The sequence below is a fragment of the Phaseolus vulgaris genome, chromosome 2 (genome assembly GCF_000499845.2).
Source record: "Phaseolus vulgaris cultivar G19833 chromosome 2, P. vulgaris v2.0, whole genome shotgun sequence".
Lineage (NCBI taxonomy): Eukaryota > Viridiplantae > Streptophyta > Magnoliopsida > Fabales > Fabaceae > Phaseolus > Phaseolus vulgaris.
In genome coordinates this window covers 1,317,553-1,342,081 of record NC_023758.2, presented here as the reverse complement: position 1 = coordinate 1,342,081, position 24,529 = coordinate 1,317,553, and the positions used below count along the sequence as shown (strand labels likewise).

The window sequence follows — 24,529 nt, the reverse complement described above, 5'->3', positions numbered from 1 at the left end:
TCTTTTGGCTCTATCCTTTCGTCATTTATTCTTGGGTCCAAGTCGGCCATTGCCACCATTCTTTCAGTATCATGGTTTGCTCTTAAATTCATCTTTAAGCCTGCTGCATAACATTCCCGAGCATCCTTTTGATTGACATAAACCGTTGCTACCTCACCTTTTTCTGTTGGGAACTTCATAGCCAAATGCGGTGTTGAAACTATTGCTCCCAGTTTATTCAAAGAGGATCGTCCTAATAACACATTATATGATGTAGTAGCATCCACCACCAAATATCTGATTTTGATTTTTTTAGTTTTATTGCCTCTTCCAAACGTGGTCATCAAATCAATGTACCCCTTAGTGTTAACTCTTTCTCCCGAAAAGCCAATGATCTACTCTCGGAAAGGTACTATATCTTCTTCTCTTAAATGTAATCTTTTGAAAGTATCCCAAAACAAGATATCAACTGAACTCCCCTGATCAACTAAGGTTTTCATAACAGCATATTCAGCTATTTCTACCGTTATCACCATAGGGTCATCGTGATCGGGATCAATCTCTTGAAAATCTTCATCTGTGAAAAGCATTGGTGGCAAGGTTCTTCTTTTGAAAATATGATTAATTGTTCTGATGCTTCTCCAATGTTGTTTTCTTGCTGATGAGGATTCCTTTCCTGAAAAACCTCCTGAAATTGTGTTTATAAATTCTCTGACCGGCCTACCCAGACTTCGTTCCCTACTCCGCCTTACTGACTGAGTGTTTTGATGATCCCTATCACTTCTTCTTTCTAGCCTTCCATCTCTTCTATCACTTCTTTTTTCAACTCTTTTTTCATCTCTTCTTTCAAATCTTTCAACTCTTCTCTGGCCCATTTCTCCCCCTCTCGATCCTCTCTCAGGACTTAACCTTATTCTCACATTTCCTCCTTGGACGAAGCGTTTCAACTGTCCAGCTTGAATTAATTCTTCTATTCTATCCTTCAACCCGATGCATTCTTCTGTATGATGGCCATGATTTTTATGATACTCGCAATGCTTGGTATGATCTGCTCTTTCTGGTGTTCGTGCTTTTCGTAGTGGTGGTATTATTTCTGTTGCCATAGCTTCTTGTAAAACTCTAGCTCTGTTTGCATTCAAAGGTGTGTATTGTTGGAATTTTCGGCTTCTGAATTCTTCTCGGGCTCTTCTTGCAACAGGCGGGTGTTCTTTTTCTGTCACCCTCTTCTCGCCTCCATCAACCCTTACTTGATTTCGAAACTCCCTTAATTCTTCCATTTGCATAAATTTTGATGCCCGTTGCCTTAGTTCATCCAGATTGATCGCAGGTTTCTTGCAAAGACTATCGGCAAATGGTCCCGGTTTTAATGCCGTTATCATATGATGCATGGTGACCTCTGGACTAAGATTTCGGATTCCCAAAGCAACCTTCCCAAAACGTTCCATGAACATTCTTAAAGACTCTCATTTCTCTTGTCTTATGTTCACTAAGGCGATTGACGTTAAATGATGGGGACGACTAGTTGCAAATTGAGCACCGAACTTTTCTACCAATGTATCAAAACAATCTATACTCAACGGTGGGAGGCGTGTAAACCAGCTCAATGCTGCCCCTTTCAGAGTTGTAGGAAATACTCTGCACATAACAACATCATTCCATGTATACAAGCTGATTTGAGTAGTATATATTGCAATATGCTCATCAGGATCCGTACTTCCATCATATTTGTCAATGGTTAAGTTCTTCCAGTTGTCAGGCAATGGAGTATCGACTATAACATCATAAAACGGATGTTTTCTGGAAGATGTTCCTGCACAAACCCCAGAGTTTTCAAGCCATCTTCTTCTGGTTTGAGAATTTTCATTATATATCCTCTCGTTCACTTGTACCCCCGGTTGGACAGTTTCGAAAGATGAATTCAAAACCGTTTCCTCTTGTAACTTCCTCCTCATGTGTGCGTTTTCGGCCCTTAACATACTCAATTCTTCTTCATTATTCTTTTTTAACATCTCGAATTCTTTTTGTAATTGGACCAACATTGCCATTGGCATGTTAACATTGTCTTCCCGATCTCCACCTTGTTCTCCTCCTTGACTCATCTTGTCTTTAACCCTTCTCAATTGACCCTCGGCCCCACGGTGGGCGCCAAAATGTTCTTACAACAAGGACCAAGAACACTTGAAATGGGTTAATCAAGACTAATCCTTCAATCTTGGGCTGAATGCTATCTTGGGCCGGGTACTCCTTGATGGAAACTCTTTGCTTCTCCTCTCGGCTGGTGCTCTCGGCTTCTCCTCACAACAGGTGGGGGGTACCTGCAAGTCGCTCCGATGCCAAAGTCAGAAAAGGTTTTACGTTCATCAGATAAAATCACTCTTACCTCTTTCTATCTCTGAACTCCTATTTATAGAGTTTCTTTAATGGGCTTTCCCTTTACTCTTGGGCTTTCTTTCTGCACCTTTTTTATTATTTGTGCACCCCTCTTGCAAGTTTTTATCTAATTGGGCTTTTACAACTTTTATATTTGTTTTATTCTTGTCTTTATTGCTTTCGGTCAAAACCTTTCGGTTTTAACTTAATCATCTTAATTGTTATACTATGTAGTTCTCGGCATGAACCTCTCGGTTTTACCCTATCAGTACAATTATATTACTTAAAATTATTTTTGAAGGAAAAAATAATTACTAAATTGATTAAATTAGGCATAGATTAAAAAATAATTTATATTTAAAATAATTTTATTATTAATAAATAATTTCTCTAATTAACTACCTACCAACATTATTGTTAAAACTTTTATAACTTAGTTGGTACTAATAAGTTGGTAGCTAAATTTTTTATAACTAATTAAATATCCATTTAAAAGTTATTTACTAATAATAAAAATTACTTTAAATATTAATAATTTTTAATTTATAATATAATATTTAATTTAGTAATATTATAATAATATTTTATATATAGATATTAAAGTATTGGGCGAGTAGCCCAAAAACTATATAAATATATTATAATAAAATGTACAAAATATTGATCTATCTAAATTGCTCGGATAAAGTGATGTTTCCAATTATCTTTTCAATTGTGTGAATACGTCTTTTTTCAACCACTTACCATTAGAAAATTAAACAAAGTAGGAATAGGAAGAAAAAATCAAAATAAGTGCATGTTAATTGACTAGGTTATATTGTGTAATCGATTAGCTATGTATTTGTAATCGATTAAGTTTGGCTTATGAATCGTGGGACTTAATCAATTATAACCTCGTATAATTGATTAATGGTTTTTTTTTTTATTAAATTGTGTCAATAATTTTTCATGGACTGTGATTACAATATCTTTTTTCATTTAAGCTATGCTCAATACATACACATACACGTATTGTTGAGAAGTGGATTAAAGTACCTTTTTTCTTTAATTACAAATATCAAACACAAATATATATAAATTTTTATTTATAAATATTCTTCTTTATTTTAACTTAAATCTTTCAAAATTTTAGATCGGGGTATTTTGATAAATCCATTAGTTATACAATTATTATTTTTTATATTTCAATAATATCATCTACAAATTTTTTACTTAAATTTACTTATTATTTTCAACTCTATTTTTCCTACCTCCAAACTTTCCATTCTTTTTCTCCTCTTCCCCTTTCATCCTTGTTCAAATAAAGTCTTTCTCCTTCTCTATCTATAGCATCAAGCACGTTGATCTCTTATATGTGAAGTCCTAACTATAAGTCTGTTTATATATAAACTGCAAATTTTGTCCACCCATAAATACAATGCAATTTTATATGGACCAACTGCAAACTGATACTACAATATAGGAAGAGAATTAGAAATGCCTTGCTGACAAAAAGATATATAGTTAGGTAGACCACGACAAATTATCAGTATTTCATCAACACATTTAAGTTTAAAAAATTATGAGCATTTAAATTGTAAGCAAATTCAACTTTATTGTTTTTTTATTGTAAAAACTGTCTTATGGACACGACTTTAACATGAACAAAAATTAATAGTAATAATTCAATCTTATAAACTATATTGAATTACATAAGTATTAAGCATTATTTATAATATTAAATATTTTGTTTCTCGTCCAATATTCAACCCCCAACCAAAGGTTCCAGCTGAATTGGTTGGTTCTATTATTGCAAATCGGAATGAATAGGTGTTTTTCACTATTCTAAAGAAGATTTCCATCCTCTCTTGCATTGGTGATAAGGAACTTGAGTGGCCAACACATACTCACTTTTACTCCATTGATACAAAGAGATATATGTTTCTTTGGACCATCCAAAAATCTCATTTAAAAAAAGAAAAAACTATTTATTGTTTTGACTTTCAATGTAGAAACTAAAATCAATTATAGAATAGTGAAATTTAATCCAAACACATACTAAAACACCAATGCTTAGAATGATCAAATTCTCAAAGTAAAACCATCAATTATCAACCACTATGCTTTAAACAAGAAATCCTTAAGCACACATTTAAACTATATTTCATTTATTAATATACACCTTATACTTTACTGTTTTTGTAAATAAACAATTTGAATTTTAATTAATCTTTAAAATTTGTCAATTTTTTATAAATAATATTTTCCAACATTAAATGTCAATGTTTCGTTATTAATTTTCTCCTTTTCTTATAATTCATTTTTATATATGAAAATTAATAAATAATGTTTTTCTGTTGCCCCTGACTAAAAGCACGTTAATAGTAAGGAGGAGAAATCAAATAGTTGATTTCCTTCATCACAAACTTTGACATTTTCCGTACACTCCCTTAGTTCCTTTTCGATCGTAACCTTTCCCATCTTTTATATTTTATAGTTTATTTTTTATTAGTATTTCAAAGTATTTATTACACCAGAATTAGAAGTGCGAAATATTTTTTTTTTCAAAACAAAATTGAAAGCTTTCCACTTTTATTTGCTTAAAATAACCTCAAGTTAATGTCATAAAAAAAGTTAACAAATTAGTTTAAAATAATTTATTTGAAAAGTTTTTAACTTATAAATCAAAATTAAAAACTTCATTGTCTTTCTAAAAGAATCTAAAATTATAATTACGTAATATATTTTCTTTAGAAAATACAATTTTATTTACATAATAAAGCTTATGTATCTAATATCTTTCATGTGATTTTATATTTATTAACAATAAGGTACATTATTAACTTACAACTTTAAAGTTAGAAATTCATCATAAATTATTTATCTAAAATTTAATTTATCAACTACAAATTAATTTGATCAAACAGCCAAAATCTATTTGTTTCAAGAAAATGATGTTCCAAATTGCAAGAGTCGAAAAAGACATTGGTATAAAAACTTGGTCTCCAAATAGGATACAGCAGGAACCTAGAATTTAATGACAGAAATGGTGGCAGGAAATGATATTGACTATTGCATTACAGAGAAACAATAGTTGAGTTGTTTGGGATTGCTTAAAGAAGCAAGTCAAACATTTTTTAATTATTTTGGTGTCAAGTAAAATTTCTCTCCTGGAAGAGTTGTTTCAAACAATGAAGATGGTCCTATGTTGAAATATGCAGCAGGGTCCTCAGTTTAGAGGTTATGTGGGTTATACAGAAATGTGCCTAAGAAAATAGAAATGGATTCTAGAAAGAAAAAAGGTGGTTGCTTCTAGTCGTCAGGCGTGATATATAAATGGGGTAGAAAGATAGAATATGTTGCATCGATGGGACCTACTCCCATTCCGATCAACCGAATATTTGAGATGGGCCATATTTAATAGATATTCTTTAAGTGGATGGTGAGCGATGCAACACTACCTGCATGCATTTTCTGTGAGTAAGAGAGCTGCACTCAATGACATTAACTAAAAAGCACCACTCTCCTATAGGATAAAAGGTATGAGGTATATATATATATATATATACTCAATGACATTAACCCGCTGTTGCAATCTTGGCTATCACAAGTTATATTTGAGTATTTGACAAAGCAAATATTAACCACCTCCTCCGGTAAAAAAGCCAAGAGCCCAATGATCACCCTTCAAACTATTTTTGGTCCTAAAATCCCATAAAGTCTATTCAAAATTAAATTTTAAGGCACGTGGCTACGTATCTCTTTCAAAATTACAAATGCTGCTTCGAAAACATAAGTTCAAAAGGAGGTAGTTATTCACACATTATCCTAAATAATTAACCCTTAAAACAGGCAAAATTTTCTTCAATAGCTAGAAATTACCATGTATGATGTGCTCAGTAATATATTGAAAGTGTTCGGTGGTGCTGCAGAGATGTGCACTGAACACCAGCAGCCCAGAGCCAAAGATCCAGCTCCACACTGAGAACCTGAATATAAAAGTCAGAGGCTTTTTCAGTTTCAGATAAGATGAACAACTAGAGCACAAAACACATGAGCCATAACAGCGAAACTGCGCAGCATTTCCTTTTTATGAGTAAATGTTACTAGAGAAAAGATAATTTAACATGATTCAATTATTTTTTAATAAAAAAGACCGGCAACAAACCAACAATGAATTATTGTTTATTTGACAGTTGAGTTTTAATAACCTTGAAGAAATCCAACTCTACATTCATTGGAAAAGGAGCATGAGTGGGAGATACTCAGCACAGAAAAGACTAACCTGTCGTCCTGACTTTACACTTATCAGCTCCCTCATTTTCTCCACTGCATGTACAGAGCAAGCCCGCAGTTCAACTTCCTCTTCAGTCCCTGGACCTATTTCTCCGCTGGACTCAATAGTACTGGCAAGTGTTGGGCTATATTTTAAAACACCAAGCTGCCGAAGCACAGCTGGGACGATATAGTCCGCCATTATAGTTAGAGAGCCGATGTCTTTAAACTCACCATATCCTTGCCCCCCAAATGCACCCCACAAATCTGCTGCAAATATCTGAGCCCTTTTGTATAAAAATACCTGGCGTCCCTTGTACACCGTATGGTCTCTAAAACCTAGAACCAATTAATATTGGAGTCAACAAATTAAATACTTTGCATACAATTAATTCATAGCAACTTCAAACGAAGCACACATAAATTGAGCATTATATATTTCAGAATTTGAGTTACAGAAGTTGAGAGAAAAAAAAGGCTATACCAGGAAAATGGCGTGCAACAAGAGCAACAAGATTCACAGCTGATTTTCCACAGCTCAGCACAAGATTGGATGCTTTACCCTCAAAGTTCCTTTCCAATTCAATCCCAACCTAGCAAAAGAAACGGACAGTACAAATAGGGCCATCAAACTTCAAGACATGCTTATTACCAGAACTAAGTTCACAGAATTGAAAACACAACAAAAATAGTGAAACCAAAAAAAAGATGAATATTGCAGTGATTAAAGGTAGCATTGCTAATGATTTGTTTTACCTCATGAAGTAATCTAACTCGTTCATCTTCCAAAGGAAGGGGTCTAGGCCACCTCAAAAGCTCGCGTAGTTGTGGACCTAACATTATGAACTCATTTGTAATTATGCTATATTGGTAGAAAAGAATTTCTTCTTTGGAAGCATTGAAGGAAGCACAACAACCATAAGGCCAAGCAGACATATAGAGATGCTTTGAAAATACTGTAACTTAACCACAAATTTCTTATTTGGTTCTATCATATGAACTATAATTTCAAAGTTGTCGATGCTGAACCATCTTAAGCAAGCATACATGTGCCAAACAAAAAATTATTGCCTCCGACCTGGCAGCAGAAAATGAACAAAGACTTAATAATCTTTTATTCACTGTTTGGCCCTAACTTCCTTTAAGTGACCCAAATTAATATCAAGTACACATGCAGTATCTATTCTATCCTTAACATAATTTTGACAAACGTTAGTTTCAGTTGATAATAAAAACATGAACTGAATTGAAGATATGACACTATCGAAACCTTCGTCATTTCCATTCAAACGGGTGCACGTAATTAAATACTCTAGTTAATTTCTATACAGACAGTACAAGGTCCGAGAAAATTACCAGTGTACTTTTGCAGACGATCGGCATCAAATGCAGAATTATCATTTTGAAGAGCTGCTTTTAACCCAGATGCCAAATCGTCGTAATTCAAATCCTTATCTGTTAGCAAAAGAGAAGAGAGGTGAGCATTAAAAAAATAGAAAGGATGGCACCTTAACCATGGATAAAAAGTACGTGTGCTAAAATTTTGAGACAGTTCACTAATCACTACTTCATTTCTTTGGGTCAATTAGACAAATGTCCGGATGATCATCATAACTTATGGGAGCAATAAACATCCTGCATATTCACAAACCATTTTCATATCTATCAAGTGTCAACAACACGTTCTGCAGGTAAATTGACTCGCTTATTCTCTAAGACGATAATATAGGGCTTCTTAGTCTACATACAGAACAAATAATCAAAGACAAAATGTTCCGCTACCTTATTGCTATGTATGAACTCATTTCGGCGTGAGACCAGTAAAATGACAGATAAACTGAAACGCCTTTAAAAAAGATAGCAATTTAAAAAAATCAAAAACAGGGAGCCATTAACACTACGATTAAGATACTCAAGGCGCGCAATTAACCAGTCACGGTCTTCGCCGCTACGTGAAAAAGATTTAAGCATTATGAACGGCAAAAACAGAATGTGCATATAAAAGAAAAAGAAAAAACCACAGCGTACCAGGCCAGAAGCAAAAATTCAAAGCGTCCAACACAAACAAGTACTGGACGGTGAGAGGTCCCTTGTCGAAGTAGTGAATCCCTTCGAAATCCCACTCAACCTTGGGAATGGACTCAATGGTGCTCACCACTTTCTCAATCCCTGAAAACGACACCAGAGGCAAACACACATAATCATTTCATTTGCGAAAGCATTATCGGAAAGGTAAAAATGAGGGCGGAGAAAGAAGCGAATGAACCTGCAGAGTCGACGTAGACGTGGGAGGAGCGGCTGGCGACCCAGGCGGAGGTAACCCTGACATCGTCCATCGCGCTGTGAAGTTGAGGAGAGGAATGCGGCGTTTGCGATGAACCCTAACGAAAGGGTTTGAAAAATTACAAAATATATAGGGTAGGCGCGGGTGACAGTGTTAACTGCTTGGGTTTTTCGCGGGTTTTTACGGCGAATTAGAAGAGTGGTTCCTTGTGCGTATTGGCGCACAAAGTGTGAACCTGACCCGTTTTCTGACCCTGTTTCGGGTTAGTTGAAAAGTTTTTGGGCCACGAAACCCCACATCCCAATAATATCTTCCACTATGATTTCTCTATCACTCGTTCGCCAACTTTCTCAATCCAAAACTGCGCCATAGGATATTGCACGTTTTTTTCTATCTGCTACTACTAACCAAACTTTATACTGTAAATAAAAAATCATATAATCATAATTAAACAACAAAATTATTTTAAAATATTATTATCAATTCCGATAACTAACTTTTATTGCGTAACATAAATTTCAACACAATTCACATCTAGTTTCACTAATTAAAGATAACAAAAATTAGCAAAATTTATTTATATTTAAGATTATTTAAAATTTGAGATAAGCAGTATCTTTCACAGTATTTGAGTGATAAATTCCAATACTTTATTTATAAAAAATACATGAAAATATTCAATATCTTAAAAATATGAAAACATTTTATATTGTTTTATTTAACTGCTAAAATACATCATAAGATGTTATGTATGTGTGGAGATCATGCCTAACAAACTTACGCTTTTCTTTGAAAAAATAAACTTACTTTTTTTGTTAGAAAAACCAAACTTGCTTTTACACCACAAAATCATAAGCGGGTGTGAACATATAAAAATAAATACTTCATTTCTCTGCCTTCGTTATCACGTTATGGAGTGATCTTTGAGGCTTAAACACTTCTCTTAAATGGACTTATCTGTGTCGAACACATGTATCGGTGTCGACACTCGTATGACACTTATCGGTGAAGTGTTTAATTCAAAAAATATTTGTTGGATTTTTAAAAATTCTAACACAATTTTAAAAGGTATAAATATAATAATTTTCTAAAAACTCAAATTTATTGTATAAATTTTTATTATGATTATAAAAATAAAGAACAAATTCTTTTGAACCAGTCATGAAAAATATATTCATGCTCCCAAAAGAATCTGAAACATATTTTTGCACATAAATATTTATTTTTAATTTATATAATTCAAAATTATACCGTGTCCCCGTGTCTTACACTTTAGAAATTATACGTATTTCTGTATCCGTATATGTGTGGTGTCAGTGTCCGTATTCGTATATGTGCTACATAAGGAGTGATGTCTTCCCTAATTATATAGATAGATATAATTCTTCTCCTTTTAACCACGTGAAAAAATTAACTTTTTCTTCATTTGAGACTTAATCCTATATTTTCACTTGTAAAAAATTTAATACTTTTTTTTATAGTGAGCTTTGGGTCCTTTGAAATGCAAAATTTTCAAAACTAAACATGTTTTTACCTCACACAATAGAAGTGTTTTTTCAATTTAAAATATTGGCGCTTTTGATGATTTACCTAATTATTTGTTTAGGTTGTTTTGATATCTCCTTATAGTTGTTTAATAAGTTCCCAGTTATACGCGAATTTTTAGGCTAAGGTTTCTATTTATTTTTTCCTTAAACTTGTTTTATTTTTAAAAAAATTTACTGTCATTAACGGAGGAAAAAGTTTGAAATGTGCAAATTTCCCTCAATCTCATTAAATAATTTTCATATATCAGTATGAAGATTTTAATTCAAAAAATAACATAAAATAAAAAAAAATATCAAATTATGTTTTTCTTTTCTGAATCTGATATTGACCTTTCCTAAGACGAAAATGAATTATTTGTTCTTGTGTGTGATAACTTTTCAATATTAAATATCATTCTATCTTTAATTTAATTTTTTTTCAAACAACACTCTTGCAGAAGAAATTTTTTCATTAATATTATTTTTACTTCAAGTAACGAAAACATGTCATTGGTTATGTCCATTTACTTACAAACTTGTACACATTATCTTTTAATTTTATTCTAAAATTATTTATTTTAGAAATTATATTATTATTTTCAATTTCTTTTAACTTTTATGAGTTTATATGATATAGCTTTTAAAAAAACTTAAATTCATCTACTGAATTTTCAAATAATTAAAAAAAATATTTATGTATCTTGCATAATTATGAACAAATTTATGTTTCAACACTATTCACTGACAATTTTTTATCAATGATTTCCCAACACCACAATTACATATTTTTTTTTTGTCATTAATAATATCAATTTACTGATAGATTTTCTTTAATGAATAATATGAATAAAATATAAAAAATATAAACTCATTTCAATTTCAAAGCTACAATTCTAGAGGGATTGATTATTTATTAAGCCATGGTACGGATTGGACTTTGACTTCTATTTGTTGGCAGTTTCTTCTTGCACCCCTATATTTTTCTTCTTACATCTCCACAATTTTGAAAATTTCGAAATTGACCCTCACAATTTCGGGATCTGGGAGTGTGCTACGGATTCATCAATCCAGAAGTGAATCATGTTGCATTCCGGATGAGGGGATGTTCCAGAAGCAAAATTTGCATAAATTATTGATTTCTAGATTGCTGGAAGCCTAATTTCTATTATGGATTGGTGGATCCAGAATGATTTTTCAATTATGGATTTTTGAATTTAGAATGCATATTTTGAATTACGGATTTATGGATCCGGAATGGTTTTTTTAATTATGGATATTTTGCATTTTTTTATTTGGATTAACACTATCATTCATGTACTACCGGAAGCATCAATCCGGGAGAATACCAAATGCGCCAATCCAAAAATTTACCGGATTTCATTATCCAGAATACAGAAAAAAATAAAAATGTACAGTTTATATAGTGACAGTTTTTGTGTTTGCACAACTTTATGGGGGTGCAGGAAGAAAAATGTAGGGGTGAAGGAAGAAACTGCCTTATCTTATAAGGGCCTTTATCTTATAACAGGTCCAGTTACCTCTTTCAACCTCAGTGCAAGAAGGATCTTTCTTTCTGCACCTCCATAGCTTCTTTTGGACCTCCTATAAGATTATTTTGTCAAAAAAATATATTTCAAAATTTACAATCTGAAAATGTATTTTTTTTCTATTAACATCTCCCTAATTGTAGAATCTGAAAGGAGTTTCTAGATCCAGAAATATATACTTTTTATTTAAGATACAAAATTTAGAAAGTATTTTTAGATTCAAAAATACCTTTCAAATTTTATAATAAAAAAATATCTTTTGAATTTCATAATACATAATGTATTTTAAAAAAAAATCTCATTTCGAATCATAGAATTTAAAGTTTTTCTGAATCACCCATTATAAAATAAAAAATATTAATAAAATAAAAGGTACTTTTTAATATTTTAATAAGTATGAGTAAGAATCAGCCTCCCAAGAATTTTGCAATCGGAAGGCTCTACCCTTTTCCAATCTTTATACAATAAGTTAAGATATAAATATATATATATATAATAAAAAATAAATTTATAATTAAATAATATGAAAAAATATTAAAATAATAATATTGAGAGTTATAATTTTGATGTATAAAAATGGTAAAATTTGTGAGTTGTTATTATCCTGTCTTAATAGTTTTTTCAATTTAAATACTATGCACTCTCGACAGACGTAACTGTTTTCTTTTGGATATGTTGAAATACATGAATAGAATATTTTGTTCATTGAAATGGGTTTAAAACTTAGAAAAATTAAATTTGTATAAGTCACACGATAAAATTATTTTCCTAACATACATGGAAAGAAAAAAGTGGTTTATGTTTTTTTCTTTGTTTTAAGGAAAAGAAAAAAAAATTGTGTTACGAAAAAATATCTATATGCTATGCTAAGAATAAGAAGCTAAGTTTTTAAATTTTTTTAGGAATATATTTTTACCTTTCTTAAAACTAAACCAACAGTTTGATTTGACACTTTATTCTTCCTATTAACAAACCATTTTTTCTTTTGATTTATATCCCTCGTTTTTGTCTTCCTAAATATATTTATTGTCTAATGAGAGAGCATAGATATAATCGCCTCTTCCAATAAAACTTTGCTTCATAATTTCATCACTATATACACATCTTAGTGCTTTCTACTAAATTCAACTCTGCCATTATTAATAATTTTGTGACATTCTAATCTAGATTTGATAAAAGAAAGAAAAGAACCTCTAACAATAATGAGTTTACATGGTATTGGTGGCATTGTTCGGTTACTATTATACCACCTCAATTTCTTTTTATAATATGTAAATTACTAGTCACTCTTCACCAACAACTCATATTCAACATATGAGAGGGAATCTCAACGCCAAATAAGGTAAAAACATTTGAACACCAAATCAGGTAAAAATATTTGACAATGGATTCTATGGAGACAATGCAAAAACTATATAGAGGTGTAGGTCAGATTAGAAATGTGACTTTGAGGTATGAAAGTAAAAGTTTAAAAGAGATGAGACAAACTTCTAAAGAGTCATATGTTAAGACACACAAATTGGTTCTAACATAAAGTGAACTTGAGACAATATTTTGGCATAAATTTATTACTTAATTCAAGTTGAATTTATAAGAGGCCTAACACACTTATTTATAATGCCAAGGGCAACCAAGGTGATCATTTTAACTTAAAAGCTCTCCACTCCCATGGTGGCAAATGACTTTCTCTCGTTTGAGCAAATCCTTTCAAATTAGAGGTTGACAAGTGACCATTCTTCATTGGTGGAAAATCATCTTTATTAAGGAGATGGAGATGACATGTGGACATTCATGTCTTCCTTGACTATGCTTAGGTGGTCTCATCATGCTTCCTATGCCATGCTTACTAGTTACACTCTCTTTTCCTATTTACATCCTACTCTACTAGGCTCGATACATGGTCCATGAAAACTAGACAAAAAACAGGCCTAAATAAAACCTACACTACTTTGTACTAATTTACAAAGAGAAAAATAAAAAGACTTTTACAAAATGTGGTGGATAGATGGTTCTTCATCAGAACCCCCTCTTAAGAATGATTTGTCATCATATATACATTGTTGGTTTAAGACAACAACCTTATTATTTCCTAAATTTTATGTTTTTGCCCCATGATCAAACACACATCTGAAATAAACACCAAATAAATCAAGTGGTATATATATGTAAAGGTCAAGAAGAACAAAGTTCTTGAAGACATAACTAAGCAATTTCTAACCTCTGAAAGTCATATACTTCTTATCAAAAAGACAAAAACTCATGTTCTTAGAAGTAGTTTCATTTTTATTTTTATTTTTCTCCGTCCTATTTGGTTGTCATATTTCTTGAAATTTTCCAGTTTCTTTTGGCAATTCCACACAAGATTTATTTGAAGAAGACATTTTCAAAATATTTTCTTTTCCCTCTCTTCTTTCTTCAATATTTTCTTTCTCTTTTCTTTTTATCTTTTCTTTTTCTTTTCAAAATATTTTCTTGTGTTGTCTATTAAGATTTTTAAACAATAATAAAAACTGTCAAAATAAAACAATATAGGAAGTGGTATTACATGTGAATTCTAGAATGGTGTGACATCTAACCTAGAGGAGAGGAATATTTTTGTGGGGAAATTGCACAAGAGACTGAGTATTTGGAGAAAATCAATGGAGTAAATTTAAATATGATTAGTGATAGGTGGACATGGGTTGGGGAGCAGGGTGGGGAATTTTCTGTGAGAGAAGCTTATGATTTTTGCAACATAGAAAACAAGCTCAAGTTGCGAGATTTTCGAGGAGTTTTGGTCTTTAAAAGCCCTACCAAATGCCCAACTCCTATTTTGGAGAGTGATGCTAGGGAAAGTGACAACCATAACAAACCTACAAAGAAGAGCAATTAGTTTAAACTCTACGGAATGTCCACTTTGTCTACCATAACAAGAAACGGTTAACCATTTGTTTTTCCCATGTAAAGTAGCAACTTCAATTTGGAATATGTGTAATAGTTGGGTAAGGATTCAATCGGTTGAACATTACACCCTTATGAACCACTTTTTGCATTTTATTTGCCCTAAACTAAGTCAAACACAAAATAGAGTGTGGAAAGGTTTATGGATTGCCATTGTGTGTAACATTTGTGATCATAGGAATAACATAGTGTCTAAGGAGGCTAAGGTAGATGTTGATGAGACAAAAGAGAACACATATTTTTGTTGCCAAGGTGGCTTGAGGAAACAAAAGAGAACTCATATTTTTTTTGTAGAAGATGGTAATTTGGGTTTGAAATAGCTTAACTATGGACGACCATGAAATTCCCATAGAATGCACAAGGTAGGTGGGTTAAGCTGCTATGCTATAAAGAGATAAAAGTTTACCCTTTCCTCAAATATAAATAGTGGTAATTTAGGTGTGATAGGTATTGTAAATTTTTTTTTATATAAAATTTGAGCATTCCTTAATTGGTCTAATTTATTTATTTATTTTTAGATCATAAAAAAAATATCTGACTAGCAACAAAAAATCAGAACCACATTATTAAAAAAATCAAAATCCAAACTCAAGTGAAAAAAAGAAAGGTCGAAATATAAAAATGAACCATTTCAAACCTTAGAAGCTACCATATAATTTGAACAACCCTATAACAATCTCCATGGGTTCCTTGTGCTTAAATCACAAGCACTTATCAACTTTCTTAAAAAGATCTCCTCCATCCACACATAGAAGTAGCCCCAATAAATTCACTAATTAAACACATCCCCTTTCTGATGACAAAACACTTCTAGAACCTGAAGCCTATCCATTCAATTCTCTATAATTATACATTATGATTTTTTTTGTCTATAATTATACATTATGGTTTTTTTAAACTTAATCTTCATCTCCAATAAACCCTAAATGAGTAGTCATTATTACTGTTTTAAACCAATGCAATACAATAATATTTAATTTTTTTAAAACATCTTAAAATTGTAAAAAAATGTGTATATATATAAATATGTTATATATGTAAGTAAAATTAACAAATCTGAAACGAAACTTATCAAATTTATATTTATTGTATAAAGATTGATATTTTTTTTCTTATTGAAGTATATTTTAACATAACAGGAAGTATGCAGTGTATTAATGAAGCTAAATATAGGTTTTTCCCCTCTTTGATTCCCTTTCTGTTGTTTACGTGGTGTCAAACAAATCAATTTTAGGTAATCTCACTTAAAGCATGGGGCCTTCTAAAAATATAATATAAAACAGGACATAATTGTGACATTATCTGTGACCACCTTTGTCTAATCTCTCCTTAATTTAGACAAGGAAAAAAAATAGAACTACTTTGCAATGATATCTATAGTGCTAATTAACAGATAAGTTTCACCATTGTCCTTAACTTGAAAATAGCTAACGGACTAATTCATGTATAAAACTTTACCATCCCTTTGTATGAACGATCACATGTGTTTAACTAGTGCACTGCACATAATAACTACTATTACTTGATGAATGAATTTATTTTATCAATAATTTTTCAAAATTGATAACACGTTATTAGTTTTGTGTTTTGCGATTGTTACTTAAAAATATCAATATTTTGTTTGTTTTAATCATGCAGTGTACTAGTATGGGGCGAGATCGAGCTGACCGAGACCTTCACAGACAACTTGGTCTACCGATCCATTTAATTATTATCGTTCAAACCAAGGTTAATGAAGCTAAATTACCATTAAAAATTAGGTAATGCAACCATAAGTGTGATTCATTCCACTAATCAGACCCTAATGTAAGTCAATTAAAATAATATAAATAGCACATATTCCAAGGAATAAGGTACGTCATTATTATTGTACACACCCGAGTGTCAAACACTTTCTTTACTGACTTGAGCATTGGAGTGTCTTTTGCAGGTACCTCCCCCATTTGGTATTCACCCAAGACTGAGAGCCAAAGGAGAAACGTGAAAACCAGAAGGATCACAACGAAGCCATAACAACCTGCCCGAAGGAAATAAGAAGACAAAACCTTTAATAATTCTTTAGGTTTCATCTCTCTATAAGGAGCATGTAGTAATGTGAATGCTATATTTTAAATTTAAGATAAAAAATGGGAATTGTTAAAAAAAATTAATGCCGTCCAACCTTGACTTCAACTTTATAACTAACCCTTTGTCATTTAGTCTTAAATCGAAACCAGTGAATTGGTCAATTAAACTAAGACAAGGTGTAAAAGAAAATGTAAAATAGCAACAGTGAGAAGCTTATAATCGAGGTTTTTAAAATTGTTTGGTGGAAAAGAAAAAAGTTTCAATCTTCTACGTCTCTCTCTTTTCATGGCAAACTGGTAATCACTTTCCTTTGTGTCTCCTTGTGTCTCTGACCTGATCCAAACAAGTATCTATGGTCTGTCTCATGAAACTCTAAAATAGAAAATTAATTGTGACTCGAAGAACGAGCTTCTACACCTAAATTATGTTTAATTAGTGACCATTATGCAAGACTTGGCATGTTCCAACCTTGCCTACCACTTCCATTCACATAATTGACTAATACTAATAATAGTTAATAATAGTTCAAGCACTTTGCTTTCAAAATATAATTAATCAAACTTAAGGTCGTTTTATTGACCTAATTATTCAAGACTATATTGTTTAGGAGATTAGTTAGTCAAATCATTACTTTTATTCTTTTGGGCTTAAGACGCGGAAAGACACTCATCCGTGATCACTTCACTTCACTCGTGCATCCTCTTTCCTTCCTTCTTTATTTTTATATTATTTAATAATTTATTTCTTAGTTTAATGTTTCAGATAATTACAATTACGGGTAGGCCTTTCAGTCTATCTATCACTTGACAATTTTAAAATGGAAAGTTTGGATGCATTCAGTGGCGGAAGTGCCTAATTTTTGTGTTTTTTAATTGCGAATGTCACAAATAATTGAGTAATAAATTAAGGAGAGGTTTTAGTTATAGTATATTTCTTCTATTTTACAATTACAAAGCACAATCTCTGAACAGTAAAATGATAAAAAAAAATAAAAAATATTCATTTTTCCACAACACAACAACGTTGGAAAACGTATATGTACTTTGACTTTCAAAAGCTTCAAAATTTTATTTTGGAAAAATTGTCATACAAGAGTTATGACGAATTAATGCATGTGCAAGTTATAACTTTTATTTAAATCATAAATAATAAATTAATAGTATAGAAAAATTGTATATCTCATACAAGAAAAACCAAATAACCAAATCAACAAATAAAAAAAAGAACGCACACTTGCAAAACCAAATATTTGAAAAAACAATCGACTTCTTTAATCACACAAAAATCAACGTTTTACAATCATTTTAATACAAGTAATTAAACATTTAACTCAATTAAAAAAAAATAAGTTATACCGTTTCAAATATTGCATGAGAAAAGACATGTGACTGGAAACTATTCAATTGTGGGCATTTGTTTGGTGTAGATTCAGAACTAGTAGTAATTGTAATATTTAACACAAAATATGAGGTGTGACAGTTATGCAAACTCTACTTAATATTATTTATTTCCAGTTATCAAATAATCATAAGACACACGAACGCAACTAACCTTTCAATAATGCAAATAATTTCAGATGAACTTGAATGTGTTTTTTCCTTTTCTCAGTATTTTTTATCGTCAACAATATTTTACTCATATGAATGTTCACACTAAAATTCTTGCCCCTAGGTTCTAGGGTGTTTCCGCATGCTACATTCGTTGAAGGACGTGATTATGTTTGAAAACATGAATCTAATCACCTAAATAATTAGTATGCACTGATCATAAACCCAATTTGAGAGCAAGATTACAACACTGTTTATGCTTATTTTATAGGGGTAAAGGAAGAACGATCTATCTTTCTCTGTTTGGTGTGTTGATCCTTTAGTCTGTATGGAGATGATGCTTTGATGTTTTGTTTGAGTATAAGAGTGAGAGTTGTAACCGATTCTCTCTAGATTTATTTAAGTATTTAAGAGTTGGCGGGGTGTGTGTTGTGAAAAAGGTTAAAGGTAGTGTGTTTTGTATAAGGTTTGAGTCACCCCTAAAGTGACTCACATTTATTCATTATTTATTGTTGATAAAAAAAAAACTTCAAATCACTTAAAAACATCTCTATTTGTCCCTCTTTTTATACATTACTCCTTGCAAGTTAATGCTTTACATTGGAATTGATCCCAACTTTTCTCCCCTACTTTATTCACTTATTGATAAAAAAATATAAAAATAAGATTATTTTACAATTCTCTTATTCTATATAATCATTTTATAGTTATTTTTTATTTTTATTAAATATTACACTCAACTATTTGTGTAAGAAAAAAATTGAGTATCGTATTTAAGATTAAAAAAAAATCTTAAAGAAAGAAAAATACACAATCCTTCTCTTGAATCAAACATATAAAATTAATCATAATTAATTGTATCTTAATATAAAATACAATAGAATATGTTAAAAAGATTATTGATTATTACTATAAATTTTTTCTGTCGATTAATGTGTTAAATCCTTTGAGTGTGGATAAGATAAAATTAATGGTGATTTTTTTAATCCACATATGCTAGTCCATTGATTCAACAGTGGACTTTAAGTCTAACTCAACCCCATAAAACCGGCTCGATGGGGTGAGGTTTGCACCCACTTATATACTATGAAAGGCTCTAATCTCTAGTCGATATGGGATCTCAACACACCCCCCTCGCCGAGAGTGATAGATAGAAGCTCGTGCGTGGGACTATATACACGATAGGCCCAACACAAATATTCGCTAGGATAGGCTCGAAAATGGCTCTGATACCATATTACGAAAGAGTGGACTTTAAGCCTAACTCAACCCCATAAAACCGGCTCAATAAGGTGAGGTTTGCACCCACTTATATACAATGAAAGGCTCTAATCTCGAGTCGATGTGGGATCTCCAACAACAATATTTTTTATTGTTCTAATTTTTCAAATAAAATAGACGAGAAACTAAAATTTACTAATTGGTAAATTATTGGATGAAAAAGTTATATTTAAATTTAAAAAATTAAAATACAAATAATAATAAATTAAATAACATTTTGAGCTAGTTTTGAAAGAATTAGGTATGGTATGGTATGGTAATGGTAGGTGCGTGGTGAAGTGTTTTGATGTAGTTGGATTGAGTTGCAAAATGACTAAGTTATCCTCCAGGAAGACACGTACATATTTTGTGGCTATCTCTTTCGAAGCAGTAGTCATGTCTTAACGAAATGAATGGCATGTCCATTAGCCAAAAAAGATGGGGGAAAGGATATTATGAATGGGGGTGGGAAGCCCCAAAAAGATACTATGATTAGATGGAAAATGAATGTGAAAGAAAAGATAATGCCACTTGGCGTTCACATTTATAATTGATGCTCCTACTAAGTCCCACACTGTACTCCTAATTCATGCCACTTTACTCATCACTTTAGTGCAATCCTAAGGCCACACACACTCTCTTCTCTCTGCATTCGCCACCTCCTCACCATTACTTTCATGCGTTACACTTTACTCCATCCACACACACACAATTAATCAATTTTTTTTTTCTCAAACTTGATAATTAATTGAAAGATTTATTTATGTTTCAAGTCTTGTTAATTTTTATCTATTCAATATTTTCATTTTAATATGTGCAGACAACCACTACAAGAAAACTATAAAATAGAAAAATAGTTTCTAAATTGGTATCTAATTAGCAATCAAAGTTTTTGCTACCAGATTTAGAAACTAAATAATTTGTAGTTAAAACCTTAATTGCTAATTAGATACCAATTTAAAAACTATTTAACCATAATATAAACTAGTTTAGAAATTAACTTTTTTTAGTTTCTAAAATAGTCTCTATTTTAGTTCCTGTGGTAACTAATTATTTTTGTTTCTAAAAGTTGGTTTCTATTTCATGATTTTCTTGTAGTGATCGAAATAACATGTCATCTATTTAACAAAAAATAAACTTTAAACCAGAATAACTTACTTAAAAAATATAACTTTTTAAGTGCTAATAAATACAAAATTTAACAAGAATTCAATTCAAAATATTCAAATGAAAATTAGTTAACTCTCTCTCAACTAATAGTAAGCATTATTGTTGTAGTATTTTGTTGCCTTTAAAAAAACTAATAAACACGTAGACCATTTTTTAAGCGCATTTTTTAATAAAATAAAGGATAAAAGGAAAATATGAGATAAAATATCAAACATGATAAGAAATGTGATAAAAAAATGATGAAATAATATTATAACAATAAAGAAAACATAAGAGAAAATTATTGCCTACTAATAGAGAATGATACATTTATACGAGTTTTTTTTTTTTTATGAAGGAACCAAGAGTTTAGGAGATCAAAACAATCCAATCTTAATATCTTGTTTATCCAAAGTGTTGTTTTCTTTATTTATAGTAAAAGAAATTCTCTGTGATTATAATCGGGGATTCGTCAATGATTTCTCTCTCATTTTCTTATTTTTTATATTCTATTTGTATTATGTTTTTTTTTTATCTATTTAAATTTTTTATAACGAATAGTACAGTCTAAAAAATCCAACATACTGATAAGATTATATTCCATAAACATAAATACTAAAAAACTCAGCACAGGAAACGGTGTAGAATATATGCTGACTGTTACAATAAAACATATTTAATGATTTTAAGTGTGCTTTTATACTCACTCTTGATTATTAAGATACCTTTGTATTCAATTACCTAATTATTGTGCAATCTGGATTTCAACCGAAAGCCTGAGTAAATAAGAAACAAGTTTTACAAAAAAAAAAGAGAGAATAGATAGGCGTAATTAGTTTCGAATATAATTAATGATGTCTTAAAATAAAATTGGGGGTAGTTACAATTGGGAGCTTTTGAGTCATTAAAAAATAAGCAACAGTATTTTATCATATCATCTTATCTCACATTCTGTTGTAATGTGTATGCATAATAAAATGATGTAGAAATAGGATTTGTGTAAGAAATATGCGAGGGAGTGAATAATGAAATAAAGTTAGGCAAAGATAAGATCCTGAGGTGCGGGCATATTATCAAAGGACAGGACAGAAGACATTGGCGTAAAAAGGTTCTTTAAGAAAAGATTAGCAACATGAGATGGCCAAACAAAAAAGTATATTGGGATTCACCCACGAGTTCATATCCCAGCCCTCAAAAGCCATATCCCATTATTGATACAAAAGAGTAGCATAGTCATAGATTCCGATAATTATATTTAGTAAATAACAATATTATCAAAAACAATTACGAAAGAGGATAGGTAAATAAGCTTTTGGGTGGAAAGGGATCCAACAAGCCACTTCCTTCTAAGAAAAAGCTAATTCTTAACAACAAAAGGATATTCCTCCAACATAGCAAAACAAAAAATTAAATCACATAACTCGTTATCTGCATTTCCACCTCCAACTCCTTACCCTAACTAGATAATATATTCTGAGAGAGTATACACAAAATGAGAGAGAGAAATAGGAAAAAACGAAAAAGAAAGAAAAAGACAAGAGAACCAAAAAGTGAAGGTGGACGTTGACTCGTTAGACCTCTCTCGGGTCAACAAAAATGGACATTCCGGGTTGAGATTTGGTCCAGTCACCAACGGAACCGTCGCTGTAATCCTCACCCAACCGCTTCATACACCATAAATCTTCGTCACACGACAGCATCTTCCAGTGGGGTATACCGAACCTTAAGGGCTCGTTTGGTGACACTTCCGTGGCCACCACCCTGCAACCTTTTTCCATCGCGAGGTTGTGCGCGAACCCACACAGGGCCTTCACCATCTTCACTGCATCTGGGCCTTCCCCTCCAAGCCCGTACATGAAGTGAAACCCAAACGGCCTGAACAAATCCGGGATCGACGGTACACGCAGCCACGGCAGGGCCCGGTCCACGACCCGCGTCGTCTTCGCGAGAGTGCGCTTCACGCGCGACGCGCCTCTAACCTCGAGCGTGAACACCTCCTTCGAGTTCCACACGCTCACCAAGGCCCACGACTTCGGTGGGTCCGACAGGAAAAGATCTGGCCCGGGCCATGTCTCAGCCCTGTAGGACCCGCCCGGGACCGCCAGAAACGTCCCCAGACTGAGCTTGTTCTTCAGAACGGAGTCAATGTCGCGCGGGAAGAACTCCGTCGTGGCAAAACGGCGACGGTAGATAGCCTCTGCGTCAGAAGGGGAAAGGCTAATGATTGTGACCTTTGGGGACACTCTTGCTCGGTGGGCGAAAACGGGGTTGACAAGCATGGACGGGGTACGGAACTTTGAATACCCGCATTTGTCGGTGAAGAGTTTAACGGACGCTAAATTGTCGTTTTCCGTTGCCATGTAGGAATACTCGGCTCCATTATCCCTGAACCACTCCTCTATCCTATGCACCAGCTTCAACCCTATTCCCATTCTCCTGCATCATCACACCACAAGCAAACAATTAATTAACATCTCATCAACATTTTCCTCTATATATGCCTAACATAATCACTCATCTACTTTATTCTTACCGTTGATTAGGCGAAACGCGAAGGCCTAGTATGTAAGCCACTTTAGTATACACTGGAACATGTTTAGCATTATTGGCATTGTGCTTTCCGTTCCTGGACACTCTTTTTCCGCATGTCACCGTTTTTATGCATCCTCTTATCATTCCCACTACCTCTTCGCCAATCTCTGCTACCTGTTGATACACATGACAAACAATTAATATACACAGATCAACTTATTATGCTGTGACAACTTCTTAGTAGCATAATTATCTCAATGAGTTGGTGAGAAATTTAAAGTATGTGTTTCTTGTGCAGATACATTGATTCAAGGTTGGTTAGTTGATATATACCAGCATGAGAAAAGCAGGCGAATGGCGGACCCTGCAAATAGGATCACCCAGCATGTCGGTGAAGAGAGAAAGTTTGCCACTGGGTCCAACTTCACATATCCTTTCAACGGCTTCTACTCTTTCTCTATCTCTATTGGGATCGAACACTCTCACAACCACCATAGTTTTTAGCTCTTCACCCATTTAGAGAAAGGTACAAGTATGTCTGTTGTAGTGGAAAATAAGATAGAAAAGATAGATAGTGAAAGAAAGTGTGAGGGAGGGGTAGCGTTTTATAGAGGGGAAAATAGAGCAGAAGAGGAGTCTGAGAGTGAGGAAATAGCAGCTTTTTGAAAACTGATTAATCTTTGCACTGTGCCATAAGCAAAAAACCAAAACCACCAAGGGTTCGAACTTTGAGAATCAGACGGAGACTGAAATGATTTGTATAGGAATGGCATGAATTTGGAAAGTCAATAAATAAAAATAAGTAAAATAGAAGAGAGCTGTTTATTTAGATATTTCAGCTTCTATTATTCTTCCGCAGTTGCCAGGTACAACTCTTGTGGGCTTTAAATACTGAACTTTTGAGCTCTTCTTTCTTATTTTTGTTCATTTTCAATACACCATTATTTTTTAGTTTCTCTCTCTAGAATCTACCACTTCCTTTTGCTTCCACCTCCAATTATTATATTATATTATATATATATAACTTTAAAATAATTAAGAATATGTCTCTATCTATTCTCCCTCCCTCCATCT

At 32.3% G+C, this 24,529-nt stretch overlaps 3 protein-coding genes across 4 annotated transcripts; all 3 read right to left on the bottom strand.

Moving 5' to 3' along the window:
• Positions 1–374: 374 nt before the first annotated feature.
• LOC137809855 (uncharacterized) lies at positions 375–1,424 on the bottom strand. Its single transcript, XM_068610919.1, has one exon. The coding sequence runs from the start codon at positions 1,422–1,424 to the stop codon at positions 375–377; it is 1,050 nt and encodes a 349-aa protein (XP_068467020.1).
• A 3,870-nt stretch (positions 1,425–5,294) lies between these two features.
• Positions 5,295–9,124, bottom strand: LOC137810049 (uncharacterized). 2 transcript variants are annotated; one of them, XM_068611171.1, is made up of 8 exons: positions 8,870–9,102; positions 8,632–8,772; positions 7,960–8,058; positions 7,360–7,436; positions 7,088–7,196; positions 6,614–6,942; positions 6,211–6,317; positions 5,295–5,789 (listed from the first exon to the last, which is right to left on the bottom strand). In XM_068611171.1, the coding sequence occupies exons 1-7, from the start codon at positions 8,937–8,939 to the stop codon at positions 6,225–6,227; spliced, it is 918 nt and encodes a 305-aa protein (XP_068467272.1). In that variant the 5' UTR covers positions 8,940–9,102; the 3' UTR covers positions 5,295–5,789; positions 6,211–6,224. The 2 variants fall into 2 exon arrangements, with proteins under 2 accessions (XP_068467272.1, XP_068467271.1); XM_068611170.1 differs by lacking the exon at positions 5,295–5,789 and having other exon boundaries at positions 6,022–6,317; positions 8,870–9,124.
• A 13,087-nt stretch (positions 9,125–22,211) lies between these two features.
• Positions 22,212–24,316, bottom strand: LOC137810048 (probable N-acetyltransferase HLS1). Its single transcript, XM_068611169.1, has 3 exons — positions 23,789–24,316; positions 23,457–23,629; positions 22,212–23,359 (listed from the first exon to the last, which is right to left on the bottom strand). Exons 1-3 carry the CDS (start codon positions 23,969–23,971, stop codon positions 22,495–22,497), a joined length of 1,221 nt encoding a protein of 406 aa, XP_068467270.1. The 5' UTR covers positions 23,972–24,316; the 3' UTR covers positions 22,212–22,494.
• Positions 24,317–24,529: the final 213 nt, after the last annotated feature.

Excerpts from the sequence above, each read along its gene's own strand:
- LOC137810049 (XM_068611170.1), bottom strand. The coding sequence starts at position 8,939 with ATGGACGATGTCAGGGTTACCTCCGCCTGGGTCGCCAGCCGCTCCTCC. Across the intron at positions 8,773-8,869 it reads CGTCTACGTCGACTCTGCAG|GGATTGAGAAAGTGGTGAGC; the intron begins GTTCATTCGCTT and ends TGTCGTTTTCAG. Across the intron at positions 6,318-6,613 it reads GTGTAAAGTCAGGACGACAG|GTTCTCAGTGTGGAGCTGGA; the intron begins GTTAGTCTTTTC and ends TTTTATATTCAG.
- LOC137810048 (XM_068611169.1), bottom strand. The coding sequence starts at position 23,971 with ATGGGTGAAGAGCTAAAAACTATGGTGGTTGTGAGAGTGTTCGATCCC. Across the intron at positions 23,630-23,788 it reads CGCCTGCTTTTCTCATGCTG|GTAGCAGAGATTGGCGAAGA; the intron begins GTATATATCAAC and ends GTGTATCAACAG. Across the intron at positions 23,360-23,456 it reads CGCGTTTCGCCTAATCAACG|GAGAATGGGAATAGGGTTGA; the intron begins GTAAGAATAAAG and ends GTGATGATGCAG.
- LOC137809855 (XM_068610919.1), bottom strand. The coding sequence starts at position 1,424 with ATGGAACGTTTTGGGAAGGTTGCTTTGGGAATCCGAAATCTTAGTCCA.